The sequence below is a fragment of the Sycon ciliatum genome, chromosome 12 (assembly GCF_964019385.1).
Source record: "Sycon ciliatum chromosome 12, ocSycCili1.1, whole genome shotgun sequence".
Classification (NCBI taxonomy): domain Eukaryota; kingdom Metazoa; phylum Porifera; class Calcarea; order Leucosolenida; family Sycettidae; genus Sycon; species Sycon ciliatum.
The window spans coordinates 25,932,166-25,954,888 of NC_088654.1; the positions used below are offsets into that span (position 1 = coordinate 25,932,166).

Consider the following 22,723-nt stretch of genomic DNA (forward strand, 5'->3'; position numbering starts at 1 on the left):
CCTTGCCGTTTGGTCATCATAATAATTATTATTATTATTATGAAATGACCCAAAGGCAATATGCCTATCGAGGGGTTCATTTGATTGAAAGAACAGTACTACTACTAGTATGTACAAAGACAAGTTGGGCTTTATATGCAGTACTGGTACAGTTTTAGCTTCTTCCACGAGCTGTTATGCCAAATGCGATATTTTTCACCTCATTCTCACAATATCTTCGGTTCTAATCAACCAATTTTCACAATCTTGGGCATTGTGGAAAGCTCTCCACGAGCTGCGTGTATTGAGCTCAAACTGGACACTACTGAGATCACATATCCAACGCCAGGGTGCTTCAATTACTCCCCATCGCTGGGTATCCGGGAAAATTCTCTCCTCACCAGCCATTTCTCGCTCCTTCATGATAAACATTTCTGCTTGAGTTTCTTTTCATGCTGCCCACCCGGACCCGCTCAAACTCAAAAGCATGCCAAGGTGACTCAGCATGTCTGGAGAGGGAAAATCCCCCGCGCCCGTTTAACCCTTTAACCGTCATATAAATTTCACCCATTGAAACGCCGAACGAAATTTCAACTTTGCCAGGTCATAACTTTAGTTGTACTCACTCGATTTTTATAATCTTGGGCTCGTTGGAAAGCTCTGGACGAGACCAGCACGATGGTACCACATTCTTCGCCTCAGCAGTCACACAACCAGCGCTGGAACGCAGCGACGTCGTCTCAACGCCAGGCATGCAAATGACAAGTTCAAAACTCCGCCATGGCCGTCTCCTTCATCGTAGAGTGTTCAAATTTTTTTTGAGGGATCGAGCATTTCGTGAGGAATACGTTGGTCGCGAGCAACAGTCACAGAGCGCGTGAAGAAACGGGGAAATCCCGTGACGACGTCAGCCGCGCGCCCAGCGCAGCGGAAGTGACAAGCGTGCAGTACTCAGCGCTTGATAACTCTGCTCCACTACATCGTAGCTCAACGCGGATTTCTGCAACAGAAAGCCTGGAAAATTTGCGACCGAATCGATAGTAAATTTTCTATCGTGGGTAAAAAATCATTCCAGTGCGAGTATTTCAAATCATGGGTCGAATTCGACCCACAAATGTATGGTCTGACGGTTAAAGGGTTAAGGTCATGTCGACCATACTCGTAGTCAGAAAAAAATCGACTTTTTCCGCGGCTGAAATGTCGAGTGCGATATCTTTGGAATACGACATCGCAGCTCTTCGCCGATTGTTGCAGCGGAAAGCTGAGCTCTTCGCCGATTGTTGCAGCGGAAAGCTGAGCTCTTCGGCCTCTTCCTGCATACTTCGTTTTTGAAATTTTGTGAAGAATCACATCGTACAAAGGTCCTGTGAAAGCTGTCAAGAAACGTCAAAGTCCACTCCAGCCACTCCCAGCAGTGTGGGGGCCGGTGTGGTCTGGTGGATCAAAGATACCAGTACACACGTGTTTTCGAATCTTCTGATTGCTTCCCTTTGCTTAGACTGGCAGACATCTGTCAATACCAGCACGAGCTGTCCTGCATGCATAGAGGCGAATCACAGTAACACCAACAGTACATATTTAAGCTCCCACCGCCAGGAATGTGCAACTCTTGAAGTTGATACCCTTTCGAGTCCGCCGATGGCGGAAACTCACATCACATGATGTAGTATGCCCGTTGTACGTCCCCTGCCCGTTTTTAGCGACTGTGGGGTTAACAAAATATCACCCGGGACAGAAACCCACTGGCAGATAACAGTAGTAGTGCGCATCATGATAATGAACATAGTCAGAAATAATCGGGATGCGCAGGCTAGCCGTCACTCATATGATCATGCCTGTTTGTTGTACGACTTTAATTAGTTTAAATAAATCCAACCAACCAACCAACCACTGAGTCTGTACGTAGTACGAACTGTACTTGGAACTTGTGATGTCGCCGTGGGAGACCCTGTACTGTAGGCTGTATGCAGAGCTGCACACTCTTGAGAGCTTTATGTACCGGTCTTCGTAACGCCGATGGGGAAATGCACTTGACGTAAGCGACACATTGAATACGGGTATGAATGCGCTCATGCAGGGCACAGCATGACACAGTATTATTATGTAGGGTGTCTCATTGCCTGCTCAATGTGAGCAGTCTCATTGCCTGCTCAATGTGAGCAGTCTCATTGCCTGCTCAATGTGAGCTGATCAGGTATGACTGCAACGCAACATCAGCTACATTAGCAAGCGGCAGCAGCTGCACGTGTAATTGGCAGAGACAATTCATGTACTAGTAAGCGACATAATTATAGACTTTTAAAACATTAGTGCACAAAGGAAAACATGCAGAATTGGGGGACTGAATACCATGCATTGCATGCGGAATTCCATGCAAACAATCACGGCTTCCACTCAGCCCGATTTACAGATGGTAAACGGAAGATACTTCTGGGTGAGCGAGTATGATTCTCCATTATTGGCAAGGGCAAGGACGGACCCTCTCCATGTGTGGAATCTAACCCAGGCCAATGGAGGATTTCCACGCACCCCGAGAAACACACAAAAATTGATAATAGCTGGGGGTAGACCGGGAAGCAACTTTTTGCATCTGGTCCTAAGAAGAGAGTGAATCATCTTATTCACGCAGTCCTTGAGTTGCGCTCCTGGCACTTCAGTCTCCCTATTCTGGCATGCTTGCTCAGCCTCCTTGCTGTTGCGACCATGTTTCCCTTGATCATTAGCCAGGTAATGGAGCTTCTGTCCTGTCCGACAAGTGCTCTCTGCACAATGACAACACATCAGATTGAGTCCAGTGTGGAGAACTGCCACGCCGTTCACGAATATTTTAATATTGTAACATGGAGATTGTGGGCACTGGGCACAAGTTATGCGATCGAGTCCTCAGTCCACCAACTACTAGCAAACCAGTTTTTGAACAGTCAGACGTGCACAATCTAGCACAAAACTGACAAGGAGTACTGAGACATTCCACGGCATCAACTGGTTTAGTTGGTGGACTCAATCGCATAACTTGTGCCCACAATTTCCATGTGACAATTTTTTCCTTGGCTCACCAACTTCATTCACCATCTGAGTTCTTAAAGGGGAAGTATACCCTAAAATCAAATTTTCACCAGTTGTAGTCTTCTGGGTGCTGAGTCGGATGGTCTTGGTCCGAGGAAGCTGCGACGCTCCCTTCCTACTTGAATCCCAATCGAACTCGTGCACTTCCACCGAAACTGGGTGACTGCGCCCTACTAGATGGGGATTTGTATGCAAAATGTCACTAAAAGCGCCATTTCGTTCTTATAAAAGCACGGATGACCGCGATTGGCCCATATGTTGTAGTCTTTTGGACGCTGAGTCGACTGGTTTTGGTCCGAAAAGGCTGCGATGCAGCGTTCCTCCTTTATTCCCAATCGAACATGGTTGAACAAGCGGTCACGTGCTCCTGGGTGCCCAAATCACCTGGTCACCGCGCCAGCAGGCGACAACTTTCACACCAAGGTTCAACTCGAGTGACAGGACTGCACCCAAAAAAGGTCAAACAGGCTAGTAAGTTGTACCCTGCAGGCACGGTGACCAGGCCACTGGTGTACGCAGGAGCACGTGACCGCTTGTTCAACCATGTTCGATTGGGAATAAAGGAGGAACGCTGCATCGCAGCCTTTTCGGACCAAAACCAGTCGACTCAGCGTCCAAAAGACTACAACATATGGGCCAATCGCGGTCATCCGTGCTTTTATAAGAACGAAATGGCGCTTTTAGTGACATTTTGCATACAAATCCCCATCTAGTAGGGCGCAGTCACCCAGTTTCGGTGGAAGTGCGCGAGTTCGATTGGGATTCAAGTAGGAAGGGAGCGTCTCAGCTTCCTCGGACCAAGACCATTCGACTCAGCACCCCGAAGACTACAACTGGTGAAAATTTGATTTTAGGGTATACTTCCCCTTTAATATTTACTATGCGTATAAATTTAGAGATCGCGTCTCACTTGAACTTCCTGTAGTTTCAGTCTGCAACTTCGTCGCCTCTCCTTTTCTAACTCAGTCTTTCCATTATCTGACAGTCCTGCTCTCACCTCTAGCTAGGTGCAGGCACTATCCGCCAGGTGCACCAACTACATTTCTATTTCTCTAAAGACTCTCAAATTTATAGAAAAGAAAAAGGACCCAGGAACAAGTTACGCTATAATGCCCACTAACATTACCAGCCACTAAACAACCAGCGCATGAGATAACATTGCACGACACTGACCGACGGTACTGATTTTCTACACCTAACTGGAGTGCGCCGGAGTGCTGTTGGAGTGCGCATCCAAGACGCGCTAGAGCTGATAGAGCTGATGTAGCAAATGCCTTACTGAATACCTGGAACTCTGCCGCCGAGTCAACCATACTTTTGGAGGCCAATGCCACACTGAACACCAGGAACTCTGCCGCCGAGTCAACCATCCTTTTGGAGGCCAATGCCACACTGAACACCAGGAACTCTGCCACCGAGTCAACCATACTTTTGGAGGCCAATGCCACACTGAACACCAGGAACTCTGCCGCCGAGTCAACCATCCTTTTGGAGGCCAATGCCACATGAAACCGAGACCGGAATGTAAGACCCTCAGAAGGAACCATCTCCATTGAGGGTCTGATAACAAGATTTCACAAAACTATGTCTGACCCCCTAGACAAGTGTGTAGCTACTTCGAAGTACTAGCATTGTTGTGCAGGCTGAATTGGTTGACTAGGATATTTTCCTGCAATGTCTCAGGTTCTATTTGGTCATGGACCAAGTTCTTCCTGGAAAGCACCACGATGCTCTGGGTGGCATTGCACTTGCACACTCTTTCGATTCTCGCAGTGACACTTTTGATCGTCACCTGCGCTTCCGAGACTGCGTGAGACGACTCATGAGAGCTGAACGGCACGTAACGTCGTAAGGCAGTTTGTCGCTTATTGTACTCGCCCGCAGCTTGTGCCTCTTGGGTACAGGTGACGGCGGGCGATTCAGCTTCGCTGTTGACATCAACATCACTGAGATCCCCAAAAATTGTCATCGGCGCTCTGCAGACCCACCGCCACGGACTTGCCGACACCTGACCAAACCTGGGCCATGCACAGCGATCGTCTGGCCCTGCGAGCTGCTCCAGTGTCACTAGATACGAACATTGTCAATCTTTGCTCACCGACTACTTGAACTACACGGCCAAACCAGTGTTTGAGCAAAATTTGAGAAGATGATCGCCACCGGTTCATGAATGAAGCGCAGCTTGAACGCGCTTGACAAAACATTTTTTTTCATTCCGTCATTTCTCAACATTTTTTTTACGAAACCCCAAATACATGTACATGTACATGTTTTAGCTGATCGCGGCCCATAATGGTTTTCTCATACCTACATGATCTACATCACATGGTTCTGGAGGTATTGCTGGCTGTGTGCATGCATACATGTATTTGCGTGACCATCCCTCACATACATTGAGACCACCCCTCACATACATTGAGTTAGAGACGGCCGGCAAAGAGTTACCCCAGCTAAGTTAGCCCCGCAAGAGTTCATCAACAAACACACGACAACTTGTGACACACAAACACACTCTATCCAATCTACTGTATATTATACAGCAGCAGCCACCCCAATGGTCAAGCAGAGAGTGCTGTGTTGCAAAACTGCGCAGATGTTTGCTCTGCAGCATTACTGATCAGGCTCACTCACGCACTCACCTATGTTGCTGAACTCCGGACCGATTCCTGTATGACAGTAAGACATGTAGACACAGGTGTAGGCACAGGTGTAGGTCATGATAAGAGATTCAAGCTGCTTGAGTCGGTGGAATTGTGCTTGTAGGCATCTCATGCAAGTTGGTGGTGGACACATGGCTTACTGTAAGAGTAAAATCTCTAACGGGGCACAACGTCTAGCGTTCTAACGAGAAAGAATCCACAGTTAAAAATCCAGAAACGCTACATGTATGACATTCCTTCTCTCCTCTGTGCTGGAGAAATACAAGACGTGTGTGCTGGCAAGGTCGTTAGACTTTGTGCCCGCAAAGTAGGATATTTTGCACGTCTTTTTAAAACATTACTATAGATTCTTGGTTGGAGGAAAGCAAATCAGCACACGAATCAGCACACGAATCAGCACACGAATCAGCACACGAATCAGCACACGAATCAGCACACGAATCAGCACACGAATCAGCACACGAATCAGCACACGAATCAGCACACGAATCAGCACACGAATCAGCACACGAATCAGCACACGAATCAGCACACGAATCAGCACACGAATCAGCACACGAATCAGCACACGAATCAGCACACGAATCAGCACACGAATCAGCACACGAATCAGCACACGAATCAGCACACGAATCAGCACACGAATCAGCACACGAATCAGCACACGAATCAGCACACGAATCAGCACACGAATCAGCACACGAATCAGCACACGAATCAGCACACGAATCAGCACACGAATCAGCACACGAATCAGCACACGAATCAGCACACGAATCAGCACACGAATCAGCACACGAATCAGCACACGAATCAGCACACGAATCAGCACACGAATCAGCACACGAATCAGCACACGAATCAGCACACGAATCAGCACACGAATCAGCACACGAATCAGCACACGAATCAGCACACGAATCAGCACACAAATCAGCACACAAATCAGCACACAAAGCACACGAATCAGCACACGAAGCACAGAAGCCATATTAGTTTCGACTAGTGTTAACACGAACGTATCTATCAAACGAGCGAGCAGTTCCACTAACGAGCGAGCAGTTCCACTAACGAGCGAGCTATCGAGCGAGTTAACAAGTTTCACTGATGTGGCAAAGATGGGGTTTTGGGGTTTCCCCAAATTTACAAATGCCTCGAATTTTCACTGCTGATGCCGGGGTTGCTGCCACTTTCGACTGGCTTCACTTTGGAAGGGTATTTGGTGTAGAGATGTCTTTTCAGCACCTTCGTTGAGCAGCCGTTGTAAAAATAGACCGCTTTGGAAAGATTACAAGAAGCCTTGTTCTTTGCTGCATTGCGGGAAAAACCTTCCAAACGACTAAGTGCGACTTTCACTCGAACGGAGAATTCACTAGCTCCACTGACTGTACTGTAATGTGTACGCAGTACTGTATACGGGGCTCCTTAGTGCAAACGATCTCGCAACACAAACGAGCCAAGTTTCTGGCGAGCGAGCTAACGAGTACCCAGTGAGATCCTTTCAACACTAGTTTCGACTAGGCCTTTCGTACCATTACTCTTCAAGTCGAATACAATGGTGATTAACAAGGTAGCAAGCATGTCCTTATAACCGGCACTTTGGCGGTCAGAGCTGTGACAAAATAGCACTTTTAAAGATAGCGCTAGTGGCACCAACTACATACTCTCTCTCTCTCTCTCTCTCTCTCTCTCTCTCTCTCTCTCTCTCTCTCTCTCTCTCTCTCTCTCCACACTATACTTTCGCTATTTTCTTTTTTCTTCAATCTTCTTTGTTTCTCTTCTTCTCCCGATTTTCTGATGTGTGAAGCAGGCGCGGATGCCGAGACCATTGGTTGGCGGATCCTGCAGCACCCGATCACCACCGCTGCGTTGCATTTGCAGCCCCATTCAGTCAATGTCTTGCTAGTCTGTTGTTTTGTCATTTCCTCCTTTTTTCTTTTTTTTTTTACGAATTGGGTGCGTGGTTTCAAGTAAAAAAAAATGAAACAATGAATATAACTAGTGTCAAACAACAGTGGTGACCGCGGTACTACAATGTCAAAACAGTGGCAACGTTCCACACACAGTTCTTTTGCACACACAGTTCCGGCTTCAGCTTGACAATGTACACTGCCTCCAGCACAGCAAGGTGAGATTTGTATGGGAATTGTGACCTGAGCCGTTTGTCACTTGTCAATTGTGGACCCATTGTTGCAGCAAGCATGAGACTGAACTACATACATGTATACTGTATATTCTCTCTCTATATATATATAAGCGTTGCGTTTATTTGTTGTCGAGGTTGGCTTGCGGTAGACCGAGGTGAGGGTACAAGTATTAGTCTTCTCGACTTGCACATCCAAAAAAGCCAGTTTGCCAGACTGCTCGTGCTCGCAAGTAAATTGCAAGGCAGGATGCAGGTTGTTAAGTAACTCCAGGAACACTTCGCTCTGCTCTTTGTTGTCGAAAGATGTGAATGAATCATCTACGAGCCTTACGTACAGATCTGGCCACATACACGCTTCAATTCTCGACTCGCAATACCCTACGAAAATGTTGGCTAATACAGGTCCCAGCGGCGACCCCATGGCCACTCCGTCCACTTGCTTATACATTATATCGTTGAAAGAGAATTCCACGCCAAGCGTAACCTGTGTCATCAAACTCCGGAATGCCTCTTCTGGGAGCCAAGGAGTACCTTCACAGGACACTATAATCATACTGTTCCACACAATACAAATCGAATCTTGTTCGCAACCTTGTCGATCGCGCCAAGCGCATTTGCTCTGAGAGCAAACTGTCGGCGGAGTTGGACTTCCTCAAATCAATTTTTGCCACGGTGAATGACAAAGAACCGACTGTTGGTCCAGATAGGTGCCCTATCTATTTGTGTCTGCCTTGGAAAGGTCAAGAATCTATTAATGTTTGCCGAGAGTTGAGAGCTTTGGTGCGGAAGACCTACTACGCTGTCAAATTTCGCCCAGTTTCTACAACGATGCGTGCGTTTCGGGTGTTGAAGGATGTCCTACCAACCAACCAACTTAGCCATCTGGTTTACCAGTTTGAATGCCGGCAGTGTGGCAGCCGGTATGTTGGTAGGACTGCTCAACACCTGTACACACGCATCAAACAACACGTACCATTGAAGATTCTACCGGAATCCCAGGGCTCTACGCGACCTAGACGCGGCCGGCCTCGAAAGAATCCAGTGCAGCCTCCAATGCAGATTTCGGAATCGACTGACAGCATTTCGACTGCACCCATGTCTACATCAGCTCCGCAGCAGAGATGGTGTGACAGGCCGAGGAACGTTCCTTTGCCAGTGGCGTCTCCAACACTCGTGCTGCGATCAGAACCGTCAACTATTAGAGCACCTGGCGTGGAACCATCCATGGTGGATGTGGCAGATACACAGTCAACATGCAATGACGTAGCTCTGATACCAACAGCCGGCTCGTCACAGAAAATCTCGAGACCAGTGGCTACCAGCTCCATGATTGTGTTTACGACCGCGTCGTACAGCTGTGGACTATACGGTTTTCTTCGGTGGTGGTGGCGCGCGGGCTACGGGGCTGGTTGGAGTAGGCAACCGGAAGCGAGCACGGAGGTCAACGGACGAAGAGGAGGATGCGGAGCATGATGATGAGTCGGTGGAGCAGGAAGGAGGCGACCAGGTACAAACACGGAGGTCGGTGGATGGGGGAGAAGAGGAGGAGCGTTCAGATGAGTCAGTTGGAGAAATTGATACCGAGGATGAAGCGGATGGCGATGAGGCTAGTGATGTCGGGTGTGATTGTGACCTGGAGTTGGATGTGAAGAAATCGGCAGTTTACAGGCATTTGGTGGGTCATCCTGATTGTTGTCATTCGTACTCGGATTCTTCTTTCACTGTGTTGTGTCGTGCGAGTCATACTCATATTATGCAGCTTAAAGTTTTAGAGGCAATCTTCATTCACTTGTACAAGCCAGTGTTGTGTGTACAGAAGGAAAGTGTTATCACCCTCAAATTGTTTACGTAGTGTATGGTGCGAGTGTGGTGAGTATGATTGTCCCTCCCCCCCCCCCCCCTCCGTTCACACTTCCTTCCGTCTGTTCAGGTTTGTTCTTTGTTTTGCTGATGCTGATGATTCACATATGCATTGTTCTTACCTGCTAAGCTTGCCCCCTGCTGAATAGATGTAGTATAATCACCTTTTTTTGTTTCGCTCTTTTTCCCCTTCTTTCACTTTTATTTGTCCATATAAGATTAGTTCAAGTAGTCCCCATTCCATTGTTACGTAGATTCACTGATGATTGTAACAAGAAAACAGTTCTGAACAAATCCTCGCTTTCCCTTTCGTTGTGTGCCTTGCGATAATCGTACAACATTTTACACATACACGTCGACATAATTATATAGGAAATGATTACTGTGCAATTAGTTGTCTTTGTAGCTATGTTTGAATTATTTGTTTCTCTTGTTGGCCAATACCAGTGATATAATAAAAGTTATAAAACTGATGAGAATCACAAGAAAGCACTATGGGATACATTTTGAAAATACACTCAAACGTCCCTTGTCCGGACGCCTCAGATACGGGCATGTCTCTCTACCGGGCAAGCCTTCAGCTTGAGTTCCTATGGCAAAAATGCTTTGAATTGGGGGATTTTGAATTTTTTGTTGTGAGTAAGTGCTTATTTGTCACTGCAAACCTGTGTAAACAACACGTTTTCATCAGTGGATTATTTTTGTATCCTTTCATGTGTAATGCGTGCCAAGTAAACTTCTTCAAGCTAAGATATGATACATGGTAGATGAGTTATCCTGAGATACAGGCAGTGCCCGGATAAGAGATGTCCAAGCGTACCTCCTTTGTATGATGTGTGTACACTTGAGATGGCTGCAGACATTATTTTACTCCGAGAAACTGGCCACGTGTATGCAGTGTACTTACGCTGACAAGTAGGAGTGGAACTGAACTTTTCAGAAGCTTCGCAGACTGGCGTTGCGTCGCCAACGATGTTGTATCCCTTTTTGCATGAATAGCGAACAGATTCCTTGATGTACACACGGGCCTTTTCTTTTTTTCCATTCAGGATATTTGGTGCTGTGCAGGATGGGATGGCTGAACATTGGAGAGAAAGAGAATAGACAGAGTTAGCGATATCAAAAAGTATTCTTTCTAGACCAAAGAGTGGTATATTTGATAAAATTTAATAACGATAGAAATATTTACGATACTTCTCCAGACGTTTCGTTGTTCTGAACAACATCCTCAGTGGATAAAGACGATGTTGTTCAGAACAACGAAACGTCTGGAGAAGTATCGTAAATATTTCTATCGTTATTAAATTTTATCAAATATACCACTCTTTGGTCTAGAAAGAATACTTTTTTGATATTACAATGAGAGTGATTAATCAACGGCTTGTCCACCAACTCTTAGAGTTAGCGATGCACATGATGTGACCTTCTTGCTGTTCGCACCACTGCATTAGCCCAGAAGTCGCGCAATGACTTCCTGTATTATGTAGTCAGGGCATGGTGCTTAGGATTAGGCCGTCGAAGTGCCTACGTCACGTCACGTCACGTCACGTCACGCTGCCTGAAAACTCGTAGTTACCCGTAGTTACAACGCCAAGTGGTGACAAACAAAAGTCGCGTCACCTGCACTTGTCGTGTTTCCAACGGTCACGGCATCACTTTGACTGGGGCACCGGCGCGCTGGTGCAAGATCGCGAGTTCAAATTTTGTTTTACTTCAAGAAGTTTCTCCTTCGCTCTCAAGCCACCGTGCAGTGTTTTCCTGCTGAGTGTTCACCAGCACCTGAGAGATAGGAGTTCTGATTTTCGCTTGCCGCTGGACAAGGACACGAGCCCGGAGTTGGTTGGTCTCAGCACTAAAAGAAATCAGCGATCGTTGTGATAGCCTACAGCAGAGACTTCTTGTTCGGCGCCTATATGTAAAGCCAAACGACAGTACAGGCGCAGCAGTGGCCAAGCCAAAAATCAGCTACGGCTTCTCCTTCGCTTCTCTACAAAGCGAAAACTACAAACTCGGCGACAAGTAGCAGTTTATTGGAAATAAAAATAGTCTCGCTCACGCGCTCCTCAGTCAATATGATGCAGTAGCTGTGTTCACTGCATGCTGCTGCCACTGGAAACACAACAAGTGCAGGTGACGCGATTTTTGTTTGTCACCACTTGGCCAAGTAACTACGCGTTGTCAAGAAGCTGTGACGTCAGACTTCGACGGCCTAATAACAGTGGAGCGTTGTATACTCATGGGGGATATGCTCTCCTGGAAGACCTGTCCAGACATCACCAACTCCAAAGAGACATTCTGTGTTCTTGCCAGTTTGACTTGTCATAATTTGCACCCACCAGCTGAGCATGGCTAGCTAGCCAGTGAAGACAAATAAAACTGTATAGCCAGCAATCGCGTGTCATGACGTACATTGAAAATCAACATATTTCTGCGAATCGACCTTTTTTTAAGCATCACTTTTCAACGAGGACGAAGCAAAGTCGACCGAACGAAGCCTAGAGGAAGAGAATCATCCCGTCCACTTCACCATTACGATACTGACATAGGTACGAGACGAAACAACTAAAAACTCCACAAGGAAACTGTACACCCACCGCCGCGCTGACTTTGGTCTGAGAATTTTCTATTGACCATCAAAATGTACGAGGAGCACTCAAAAATCAGCTACAGACGTACCTTTGCCGCTCTCTACTCCTTTTCGCACAACAGTGGTCTGTTCACTTTCAAACCGGGAACAAGACATACTAGTGGTCCTTTTCAGCTGCTCCACGAGCGCAGGTAATGTTCACCAAGGGCCGCAGAGCAGCATCCATTCCGGGCAAACAGCTAAAATGCAAGTAAACCTGCGTGCTTGAGTACAGTCATGCAATACACAGTCAAATAATTTTAAATTCAGTGTTTCTGCTCCAAACAGCAGCTAACTTTGACTAGCTGCAAAGATTACAAAGGATCAAACAACAAACATTTTAAACTCAGATACTGAGCCACGTTTCTTCAGAATTCCCAAACTCCATTGCAGCGTATTCCTTGCACTTGAAAACACCGCCATTCCGGCAACAGGCTCTCAGCTGCACCAAATAAATAACTTTGCCAATATTTCGCCCATTGGGCATCATCAGGGCATTGAGGAAGGGGAGGCCAAATTACGAAATATAAAGACGAATAATGCAGGCAGATGAATGTTCTAGAACTAACACATCATGGTGACACAATTGGCAAGGCCAGCAAACTAAACAATCATCACTTGTAAGGTGACCTAAACAAAACGAAAGATGAGAAAACTCACACATACACACAGACACAATTTGGCAAGAAAACTAACACTAACACTAACACTAAAGTTTACAATCATCACCTGTAAGGTGACCTAAACAGAAGAAAGAAGACTAGTAAGACTATCACAGCACGTACAAGAACACTTTCAAGTGTGGGAATGCTAAAGGCGATCTATGTATATGACAGCGGTGTATGTGCAAAGTATGTGTATGTGCTGTGTCAGGTGGTAAAGTCCAGTGGTAGTTCGAGGAGATGGGTGTCGATTCCAGTGACGATCCGGTGACATCCAATCAGTCAATTAGGCGCCAGCCGTCATCGCAATTGACTGCTGGTTTGCGCTTCCTTATCTCGATAGCTTCAAGCAGTTTCCTTGATGGTAGCGAAGCCTCCCTGCCGAGAATCTTTGCCTGGTGGAAGGGCAGAAAGTTGGAAGACTTTAAAGATTCTCGATGCTGGGTACGATAGTGGAAGCCCCAGGGAGCCTTCGCTACCATCGCCCTTGCCTCTCGGTAGTGCTCAGCGAATCGGTCCCTCACCGGCCGCTCGGTCTCACCAACGTACAATTCCGCACACAACGTGCAAGATATACAATAGACAACACCTTTGACTAAACACTGACTATCCACCATACTCGCATCACATGCACGACACTCCATTGGTCGACCTCTCCCTCTCTTCACCTCCGATCGCTGCTTCTCACGGGGACACACACGTACAGCACTCGACGATCGGACCAACATATCCTTCAAAGAAGGACCAGACACAAAGACAACACGAACATGCGGACTGAACTTTCGAACACGTCGTGAGACACGAGCGGCAAGTGAGTCGTTGATGAAGGGCAGTTTGATGACTGACTTGAATTGGTTGTGTCTGCGCTTGCTGTCACGCTGCTGTTGTTGAGACGGGTGTGTATCTTGTCTCTTCCCCTTGGCTGCTCGTCGTGCTGCGTTTATCTCGGTGCGTGGATAGTCATTTCTCTCGAGCAACTCTTCAATTATGGACATGCTCCTGTCTTCCGCTTCCGGTGTTGACGAGTTACGGATAGCTCGAGAGAATTGGTTCGTTGCAACAGCTCTTTTACACGACCAGGGGAGACATGATTCATAGGACAGGTGGACACCACTGTGGGAAGGCTTAACATAGAGCTCCCACTCTATGCTGTTTCCACGCACAGACAGCGCTAGATCCAGGAAGTTCACTGACTGAGTTTCGTTGACCGAGTGTTCCATTGTGAATTTGATAGTAGTGTGCTGTCCGTTGAAGTGATCTAGAAGTGCTGTTAAACCTTTCCAGCCATGTCTCCACAGTAGTATGCAGTCGTCGATATATCGCTTGTAGAGATCTGGCTTCACTGTAGCTGTCGAGAGGGCCTTCTGTTCAAGCGCATCCATGAAGAGGATGGCCAGCGGAGGTGCCAGATGGTTCCCCATCGCAATTCCACGCTTCTGACGGTACTGTTTACTATTGAACTCGAAGTAGTTGTTTGACAGAACATACTGCAACATCAGCTGTACATCCGCAACCGTCAATCCAAGCATGTCGACATCATCTTTATGCTGCTCTAGCTTGGTAATAGCGGCCGAAATGCTCTCATCTATAGGAATGTTCGAATAGAGGCCCACTACATCGAATGAGGCGATGATGCAGCCATCCGGGACCTGGCGATGCCTCTTGATGTCTTCAATGCAGGCTTCGGTGCTATCTAGATGAGCAGGTACGAACATAAGGAGCTGATTCAGTATCCTTTCAACAATCAACGAAAGGTTACTTGTAGGACTGTCGCAAGAACTGACCACGGGACGCAATGGCAATCCTGCCTTATGGTCTTTGGGGAGACCGTAAACCTGAAAATACTGAGCCAGTAATAAAAAAAGAGAAGAAACACATGAGAACGAGTTATGCAGCAACTATCCACGACTGTAACAAGATGATAAACGGTCAGAAAGTGCGATAATATGGCACAAAACTGACAGGCTACTGAGACATTCAGCGACCCGAGACCTAGCTCTAACACATCTCCAGTGCGCAAACCAACAGCCTTCCAACTTGGAAGGTTCATGGTTACGTAGGACCGAAGAGGGGAAGGTGAGCGCAGCGAAAATGTGCACAAGCTAAGTCCCGCGGCAACAAAGAATGCCGACTGTTACAGGACGATGACGAGACCAGTTAATAACATGACAATGCGGTCTAACTACACTGTGTTAGAGCTAGGTCTCGAGTCGCTGAATGTCTCAGTAGCCTGTCAGTTTTGTGCCATATTATCGCACTTTCCGACCGTTTATCATCTTGTTACAGTCGTGGATAGTTGCTGCATAACTCGTTCTCATGTGTTTCTTCTCTTTTTTACAAACATTTTATTCAGTTTTTTTTCGGCAGAACTACGCCAGAAGGCTTTTCCTTGTGCTTGGCCCAGGCCTAAAACCACACCTCCGAGGAGTACAAAAATTACAACTCCCAGATATCCTCGATTGCTGGCAAGTGAAGAAGTGGTGAGCATCTTTGGGAAAGGGCTAATGCTCAGTGCTGCCACATACATAATCATTGCACATGTACAATAAATAGAGCTGAGTCGGGTAGCATTCTCTTCGGGTATCTGGTTCGGGTAGCTTTCCACGGGTAGCACGGGCACCCGATCAGGTAATGGTTCCATTGCAACACCACAATGCACCCATTCCCTTCCATACTGGGTAGACGTGCGGAGTACGACATGAATTTGTGCACGTGCACTGTACATGATGTCACCTGCGACTTCGGGTTTTCTGGTGCTATTCTGTACCCGTCTACCCGAGGTCGTCACGGGTAGCATGGGTACCCGACTACCCGAGGTCGTCACGGGTAGCATGGGTACCCGACTGACCGTGCACACCACTACTAAACAATAATGTACAGTGAAACAGCTGTCTAAGACCACCTCTCAAGGGACCTTAAAAATGTGGTCTCTGTTGCCAGGTGGTCTCTTTATTCAGGGTCATTTGACTGGAAATAGCATCCCTTGGTCCTGGTTTCAGTGGTCTTTTGGGACAGGTGGTCGCCTTATCCGAGTGGTCGCCGTGACAGGTTCTACTGTACATGTACATGTAGTGCGAGGAGTCAGGTACACTTGTCACTTGGCACTTGTCACTTGTCACTTGTCATGATGCCGTTTCTTTCTGTGCATGTATACACTAACCTTTACACGTTGGCACTGAACTGAGATGGCCGTTAACCATACACCTTGGCTGTGCTTCACGAAGCTCGAAACCCGCAGAGCATGTGTACTGCGCTGATCGAGGGTAAGGCACCCTGTCCTGTTGCCTTGCTCCATTCTCAATTAATGGCACGGAGCAGGTGATGCCTGCACATATCGGAAGGACACATATTCCGTGAGTATAAAAAAGCAGACATGTTTACCAAGCCCTTAGCAGACACATTTTTACCAAGCCCTTAGCAACACTTTATATCATGTTTCCCATGAAGAAGAAGACAGTTATATTGCCCACAATCGAAAGTGAGCCAATATTATTATAAATTGGAATGAAGAGGGAACATATTGGTGTGAGCCACGAGCTACTGTCCAGAACTTCAACTGGATGATATTGCAGTCAGAAAGTGCCAGAGTGCCGAGACATTTGACGACTATGCATCTAGCGCCAAACACATTTCTGATGTGCAAACCAACAGCTTTCTAACCGGGAAGCAAGACTGGTGGGAGCATTTTTGGTAGGTCCGGCCATACCCTAGCCTTTCATACAGTTTGTGTATGATATGTAGGGTAGTCACATGACTTTCATACAGTTTGTGTATGATATGTAGCGGGGTATACACATGACTTTCATACAGTTTGTGTATGATATGTAGCGGGGTATACACATGCCTTTCATACAGTTTGTGTATGATATGTAGCGGGGTATACACATGACTTTCATACTTTACCGCAGGCAGTTTTTAAGCTTGGTTACCATGCACAAATTTATTTTCAAGTATCGATGTTGCCTAGCTTCATTCCATTTCAATATCACGCAGAGTGCGAGACGCCCTAACAAAATTGTTCTCCCTAAAGCAAAGACCACATCAAAATCGTTGTTTCTCTTCCAAACCTCCCTCTTATGGAACTGCCTCCCACCAAGACTAACTGCAGAACCATCCATTATTGTTTTCAAGAATGAGCTTCGCAAACTCACTTGCAAACATAGTGCTTCGCTCTCCGGTATGCCTACGCCATGTACATAACCCCCCCCCCCCCCCCCCCCCCGTGTGCTCCCCAACGCATTCACGTTGCACAACTTTTCACTACTTTCACTTTAGCTCATACGTGTACATGTACATCCTTCAAAGCGGTGAACCCCTTGATAGGCGACAAGCCTCTGGGTCATCCTAATAAAGATATTATATTATTATACAGTTTGTGTATGATATGTAGCGGGGTATACACATGACTTTCATACACTGTTTGTGTATAATATGTAGCGGGGTATACACATGCCTTTCATACAGTTTGTGTATGATATGTAGCGGGGTATACACATGACTTTCATACAGTTTGTGTATGATATGTAGCGGGGTATACACATGACTTTCATACAGTTTGTGTATGATACGTAGCGGGGTATACACATGACTTTCATACAGTTTGTGTATGATATGTAGCGGGGTTTATACCTCACTCCATATACACCCACACTCATATACCAGATCTCCCATGAAGTTAATAAATTTCCATATACACTGTTCAATATACACCACTAAGGAGGTATATACACCACTGAGGAAAACCATCGGAAAAAACCCACTGAGGAGCTTTCTTTCTCTGAAAAGGAGTGTATATAGCTTTCTTTCTCTAACGCTATATTCACTCCTTTTTAGGGAAAGAAAGCTATATTCACTCCTTTTTGCTCTTGAGCTTGCGCATGGAGAGGTATAAATATATTATAACAAGGGACCTCGTGTATATCGAGAAATATTGACCAGTTATAAAAACCTCGGCTTCGCCTCGGTTTTTATACTGGTCTATATTTCTCGTTATCACTCTTCTATATCGACCTCCACTAATTCTCATGATCCTTGACTGGTCCTATATTACCCATATCGCCGCAATATCGACCGCTTATATCGACCGCTTGTATCGACCACTTAGGCATTGTAATCTTTCGACTTTGGAAGGACTTAGAATTTTTCTCTCCACTTCAAAAAGAAAAATTGAAAGAAAGAAGACAAAGGAAGAGAACAAGCAGGATTCGAACTCACAACAGTATGGATCTCAAGCAACCCCTTATACCACCCAGCCACTGTGCTGCAGATGCTGAACTCTGTTGTTCTTACAGTCTTGTACCCAAAATAAAGCAACATCCTATGTACACTATAGTACAAATGCTATACTAAAAAGGTTAAAATAGCTCCTAAAGGTTCAAATTTTGGGGTTATGGCAAAGGAATCGTGATAAATAGGATATTGACCTCGACTTCGGTCTATATGGGAAATATAGGCCTCGTAAAAGACCTCGGCGGACCTCGGTCTTTTACTCGGCCTATATTTCCCATATAGACCTCGTCTTGGTCAATATCCTATACATATACACTCGGTCCCTTGTTATAATATATACATACACATGACTTTCATACAGTTTGTGTATGATATGTAGCGGGGTAGTCACATGACTTTCATACAGTTTGTGTATGATATCAAGAGTACATAACCATGTACTCTTGATGATATGTAGCGGGGTAGTCACATGACTTTCATACAGTTTGTGTATGATATGTAGCGGGGTATACACATGACTTTCATACAGTTTGTGTATGATATGTAGCGGGGTATACACATGACCTCCTCAGCAGTAAACACACGTGTTGGTAGCCAACAAGTTGGTCCTGCCATGGCCTGACCAACCGGACTGGTTCCACCCGGCCTGGCCGAAGGTGCATTGTTGAGGGACGAACTGACAGCGCTGCGTGCTCAGAGCAGTGTGGGAGTAGTATTTGAGAGACACGCGTATTGATTGTGACTGGTTGAGTAGTATTTGAGAGACACGCGTATTGATTGTGACTGGTTGAGTAGTATTTGAGAGACACGCGTATTGATTGTGACAGGTTGAATGTAATCACATGTTACGATTTGCTGAACTTTCCGTTTGATCTTCGCTCCGCAGCGCTATAGTATTTCTCTTCTTCCGTTAGTTCTTTCTCTTCTGTCTGTCAGCGTTTACTGTCACCCCGTCACGGCTGAGTGCAAGCACCTCCTGCCAGATACATCTACATTGCCCTACTTGATAATTTTTTGTTCTCTCAAACTTATTTCTACGTTGCGTTCGAACTGTTTTTGAGCGAGAGAGCTCTAAAGCTCACGGCCCTATGCTTTACTTTTTTGCCTAGCTCATCATGAATGTTATTCGAACTGATGGAAACGTTTTTGCAATACATGTACAATGATGTTAGCCGATAAAGTAACGTCTTTTGCATAGCGGCATAGATTGCATAGGTGACGGCCCTATGCCTACGGACCGCAGTCACCGCATACCGAACAGGTTCGGGCATGATCACATGTTTTCTCATGCCGACTGGATGCCTGTTCAGCACTGTCTCTTGCTGTCGACAAATCTTTTCACGAAGTCGGCGAGTCTCCAAACGACGGGATATTTCCTCCGTTTGTTCTTATTGCCGGCATAGCCTTTCGCAAGCATGGCGACTCTCGAGGCGGCGGGACCACTCTTCTCCCATCTTCTACTCTCTGTGTAGGCACTCCTGCCAACGTTATCTGCTCAGAGCTTCAACACTGTCACCCCTGTCATTTTTCTCTTCCTCATAATAATAATAATAATAATAATACGTGTACATCTTTTAAAAATTCAAAGGATCAGTCGGGAAAGTGAACTGCCTGAAAGAGAAAAAAATCCAGACCCACCGGGACTCTATCCCGGGATCTTGCTTGTCATAAGCGATGCTCTATCCACTGAGCTATGGGACCAGGCTGAACTTAGAAGGCGCTGACAAGTTTTTCATTCCAAAGGCAGCTCACAACACGTGCCACACATACTGATTGCACTTGGGTCTTTGTTCCCTCCCCCAGGGGACCAACCACAGTCAGTTTCTGGAAACTACCAGAGGTGAAAGAAAGTGATTGATTTTGAAAGGATTGGGAGAACTTCAAATTCAAAGGATCAGTCAGGGAAGTGGACACTGCCTGAAAGAGAAAAAATCCAGACCCACCAGGACTCGAACCCGGGGCCATGCTTGTCATGAGCAATGCTCTATCCACTGAACTTGTCAACACACAATTCGCCAAGTATCGCCGAAGTCGCACCAACCTCTTCTTTACATTATTTTCACAGCTTTCGCATTGTTGTTTGCATGGTTCTATTTCGGTATTTCCCTAATACTAGCTGGCTTGCATCTTTAGTACTACTGGTGTTATATACATGGAGGGACTCATTTACTTTCAATCTTTTGCATATCAATTTTGCTACACAAACTCAAACTTGAATAGCGATTCGAAAATGTTGCATAGCAGTTTTCTTCAACACTTGACAACATTGTCCTTCTGCAGAGCTGATCAGAGTGCAAGCTCAGACCACAAGTACACTGTAACACCTTGGTTGCAAACCTAGCCTGGTGCCAGGATGCATAGCTCAACACTTTCGAAGCTTCGTGCATCTATTTCATCCCTAAGGGACACACCTGGCATGTACACTGTGCTTCAAAGGGTACAGTGAAATATCAACATGCATCGCAGTTTTCTGCAACACATTTCTGAAGAATTGCGTAGCAAACTGCAATGCGATTCCGGTTAAGTTATTCCCTGTACAAGGAGGGGTTGCTGCACTTCTTCGGGATATAGTGATTGTATCGGTTGCTGGCCAATAGCAGTGATATAAAGCCCGATTCATACTTCATGTCGCGTACGGGAAACGCGTTGCGTCGCGAAAAAGTTGATCTGAGCTCAACTATTTCGCGTACGGGAAACCCGTCGCGCGATGGGTTTCCCGTACGCGAGATGAAGAATGAATCGGGCTTAATACAACTGATGAGAATTATTATTTTTATTATTATTTATTCTTCTTTTACTAGGGAATTCCCAACAGGCGTCAGCGCCTTTGAGAATCACAAGAAAGCACAAGACACAAGAAAGCACTGTGGAACACCCTTTGAAAATACCTCCTTTCTATGACGTGTGTACACTTGGAATGGCTGCAGATAGACGCAGGCGTGTACTTACGCTGACAAGTAGGAATGGAATTGAACTTCCCAGAAGTTTCGCAGACTGGCGTTGCGTCTCCAACAAGTTTGAACCCCATTTCACATGAATAGCGAACAGATTGTGAGATGGAAACATGGGCTTTCTCTTTCCTTCCATTCGGGATATTTGGTACTGTGCAGGATGTGATGGCTGAACATGGGAGAGAAAGAGAATAGACAGAGTTAGCGATGCACATGATGTGACCTTCTTGCTGTTAGCACCACTGCATTAGTCCAGAAGTCGCGCAATGACTTCCTTGATTATTTGGTCAGGGCAGGGTGCAATTCCAAATGAACAGTGGAAAGCTGTATACTCCTGGGGGATATGATCTCCTGGAAGACCTGTCCAGACACCACCAACTCCAAAGCCAACATTCTGTGTTCTTGCCAGTTTGACTTGTCATAATTTGCACCCACCAGCTGAGCATGGCTAGCTAGCCAGTGAAGACAAACAATTGTCCTTGCTTGCTGCTGACAAGACTCAGCTGGCAGAATTCTAGAAAGTCGCAGCGCCCAGATGACAATAAGCGTTCTCAAAGCGCTCAATAAAACACTTATTACGCAACAGGTCTGTGTTCTACGTCCACCTACACTATTGCACTCATCTGTTCAATAATAAGAGCCACCTTCCAACATGACAACTTCCTTTTGCAGAAGAGCCTTTGCTGGCAAAGAATTCAATGATTTGCTGGTTTTAACCATTATTTTCGCTTTAGTCATTATTTTGTCAAGTAGAGAGCTGGTGTTCAAGTCAATTTCTGTAAAGAGCAAATAGGGACCTTTCCCACCACGCGTACGGATACGAAATGAATGCTGATTCGTCACCTGGGTTCGAGGATTCGTCAGAGTCCCTGCAGAGAGCTCGTTTTCACGAATGGAAGCCTCTTCATTCGTGGCGTCGTGGCGCGCTCCGAATCCGTCAGGTACACATTTATTTGGCCAGGTACACATTTTTCCCTTGATTTCATGATCCATGCACGTGTGCGTGTTTTGGCTCCAGATTTCTACGCGGAGATGGGGTTCTCTACGTTGTGGCACACGCAGAGAAAATGCGTACGGATTTGCTGGGTATCGATCAACTGCATGCAGAAAACTGCCAAATATGGAAGGGGAAATTCCCAGTACACATTCCACGTGACTTCTCTAGGTGAAACGTAGAGCAGAACAGCATTTCTTTACGTTACGGGAAAGCGAAGAAAGTTCGCGTGATTCTTTGCGTCGCGTTCCCAAAACGTAGAGCAGAACCTCCCTTGTGTCTTCCTAGATTTCCGGAAAGCATTTGATAAGGTCCACCACCCAACACTCATCAAATGTCTAGAACGATGCATGGATCACTCCACAGTCAAAATGGTTCCAGAGCTATTTAAGCCACAGAAAGCTACAAGTGAAGATAGAGCAGACCGTCTCCGCGACTCGTTCCATCACCAGCGGAGTTCCGCAGGGATCGCACCTTGCCCCCTCCCCCCCCCCCCCCCACACACTCTTTCTACTGTATATTAACACCTTCCCTGATAGTCTCCACCATA

At 46.2% G+C, this 22,723-nt stretch overlaps 1 protein-coding gene across 2 annotated transcripts in view; it reads right to left on the reverse strand.

Annotated features, from left to right (window-relative positions):
• Positions 1-1,914: 1,914 nt before the first annotated feature.
• The window catches only part of LOC135828416 (complement receptor type 2-like), a 47,613-nt gene continuing 26,804 nt past the window's right edge, over positions 1,915-22,723 (reverse strand). Inside the window, exons 5-10 of one of the 2 annotated variants that reach the window (XR_010555660.1) lie at positions 21,178-21,348; positions 16,160-16,324; positions 10,619-10,789; positions 5,685-5,711; positions 2,152-2,741; positions 1,915-2,099 (exon numbers count right to left, since the gene is read on the reverse strand). Coding sequence is in view for 1 of the 2 variants with exons in the window: in XM_065340866.1 (XP_065196938.1) it covers positions 2,374-2,741; positions 5,685-5,711; positions 10,619-10,789; positions 16,160-16,324; positions 21,178-21,348 (902 nt within the window). In the remaining variant the exon portion in view is untranslated. Of the gene's footprint in view, positions 2,742-5,684; positions 5,712-10,618; positions 10,790-16,159; positions 16,325-21,177; positions 21,349-22,723 lie in introns of both variants that reach the window. The other variant, XM_065340866.1, reaches the window with a different exon arrangement.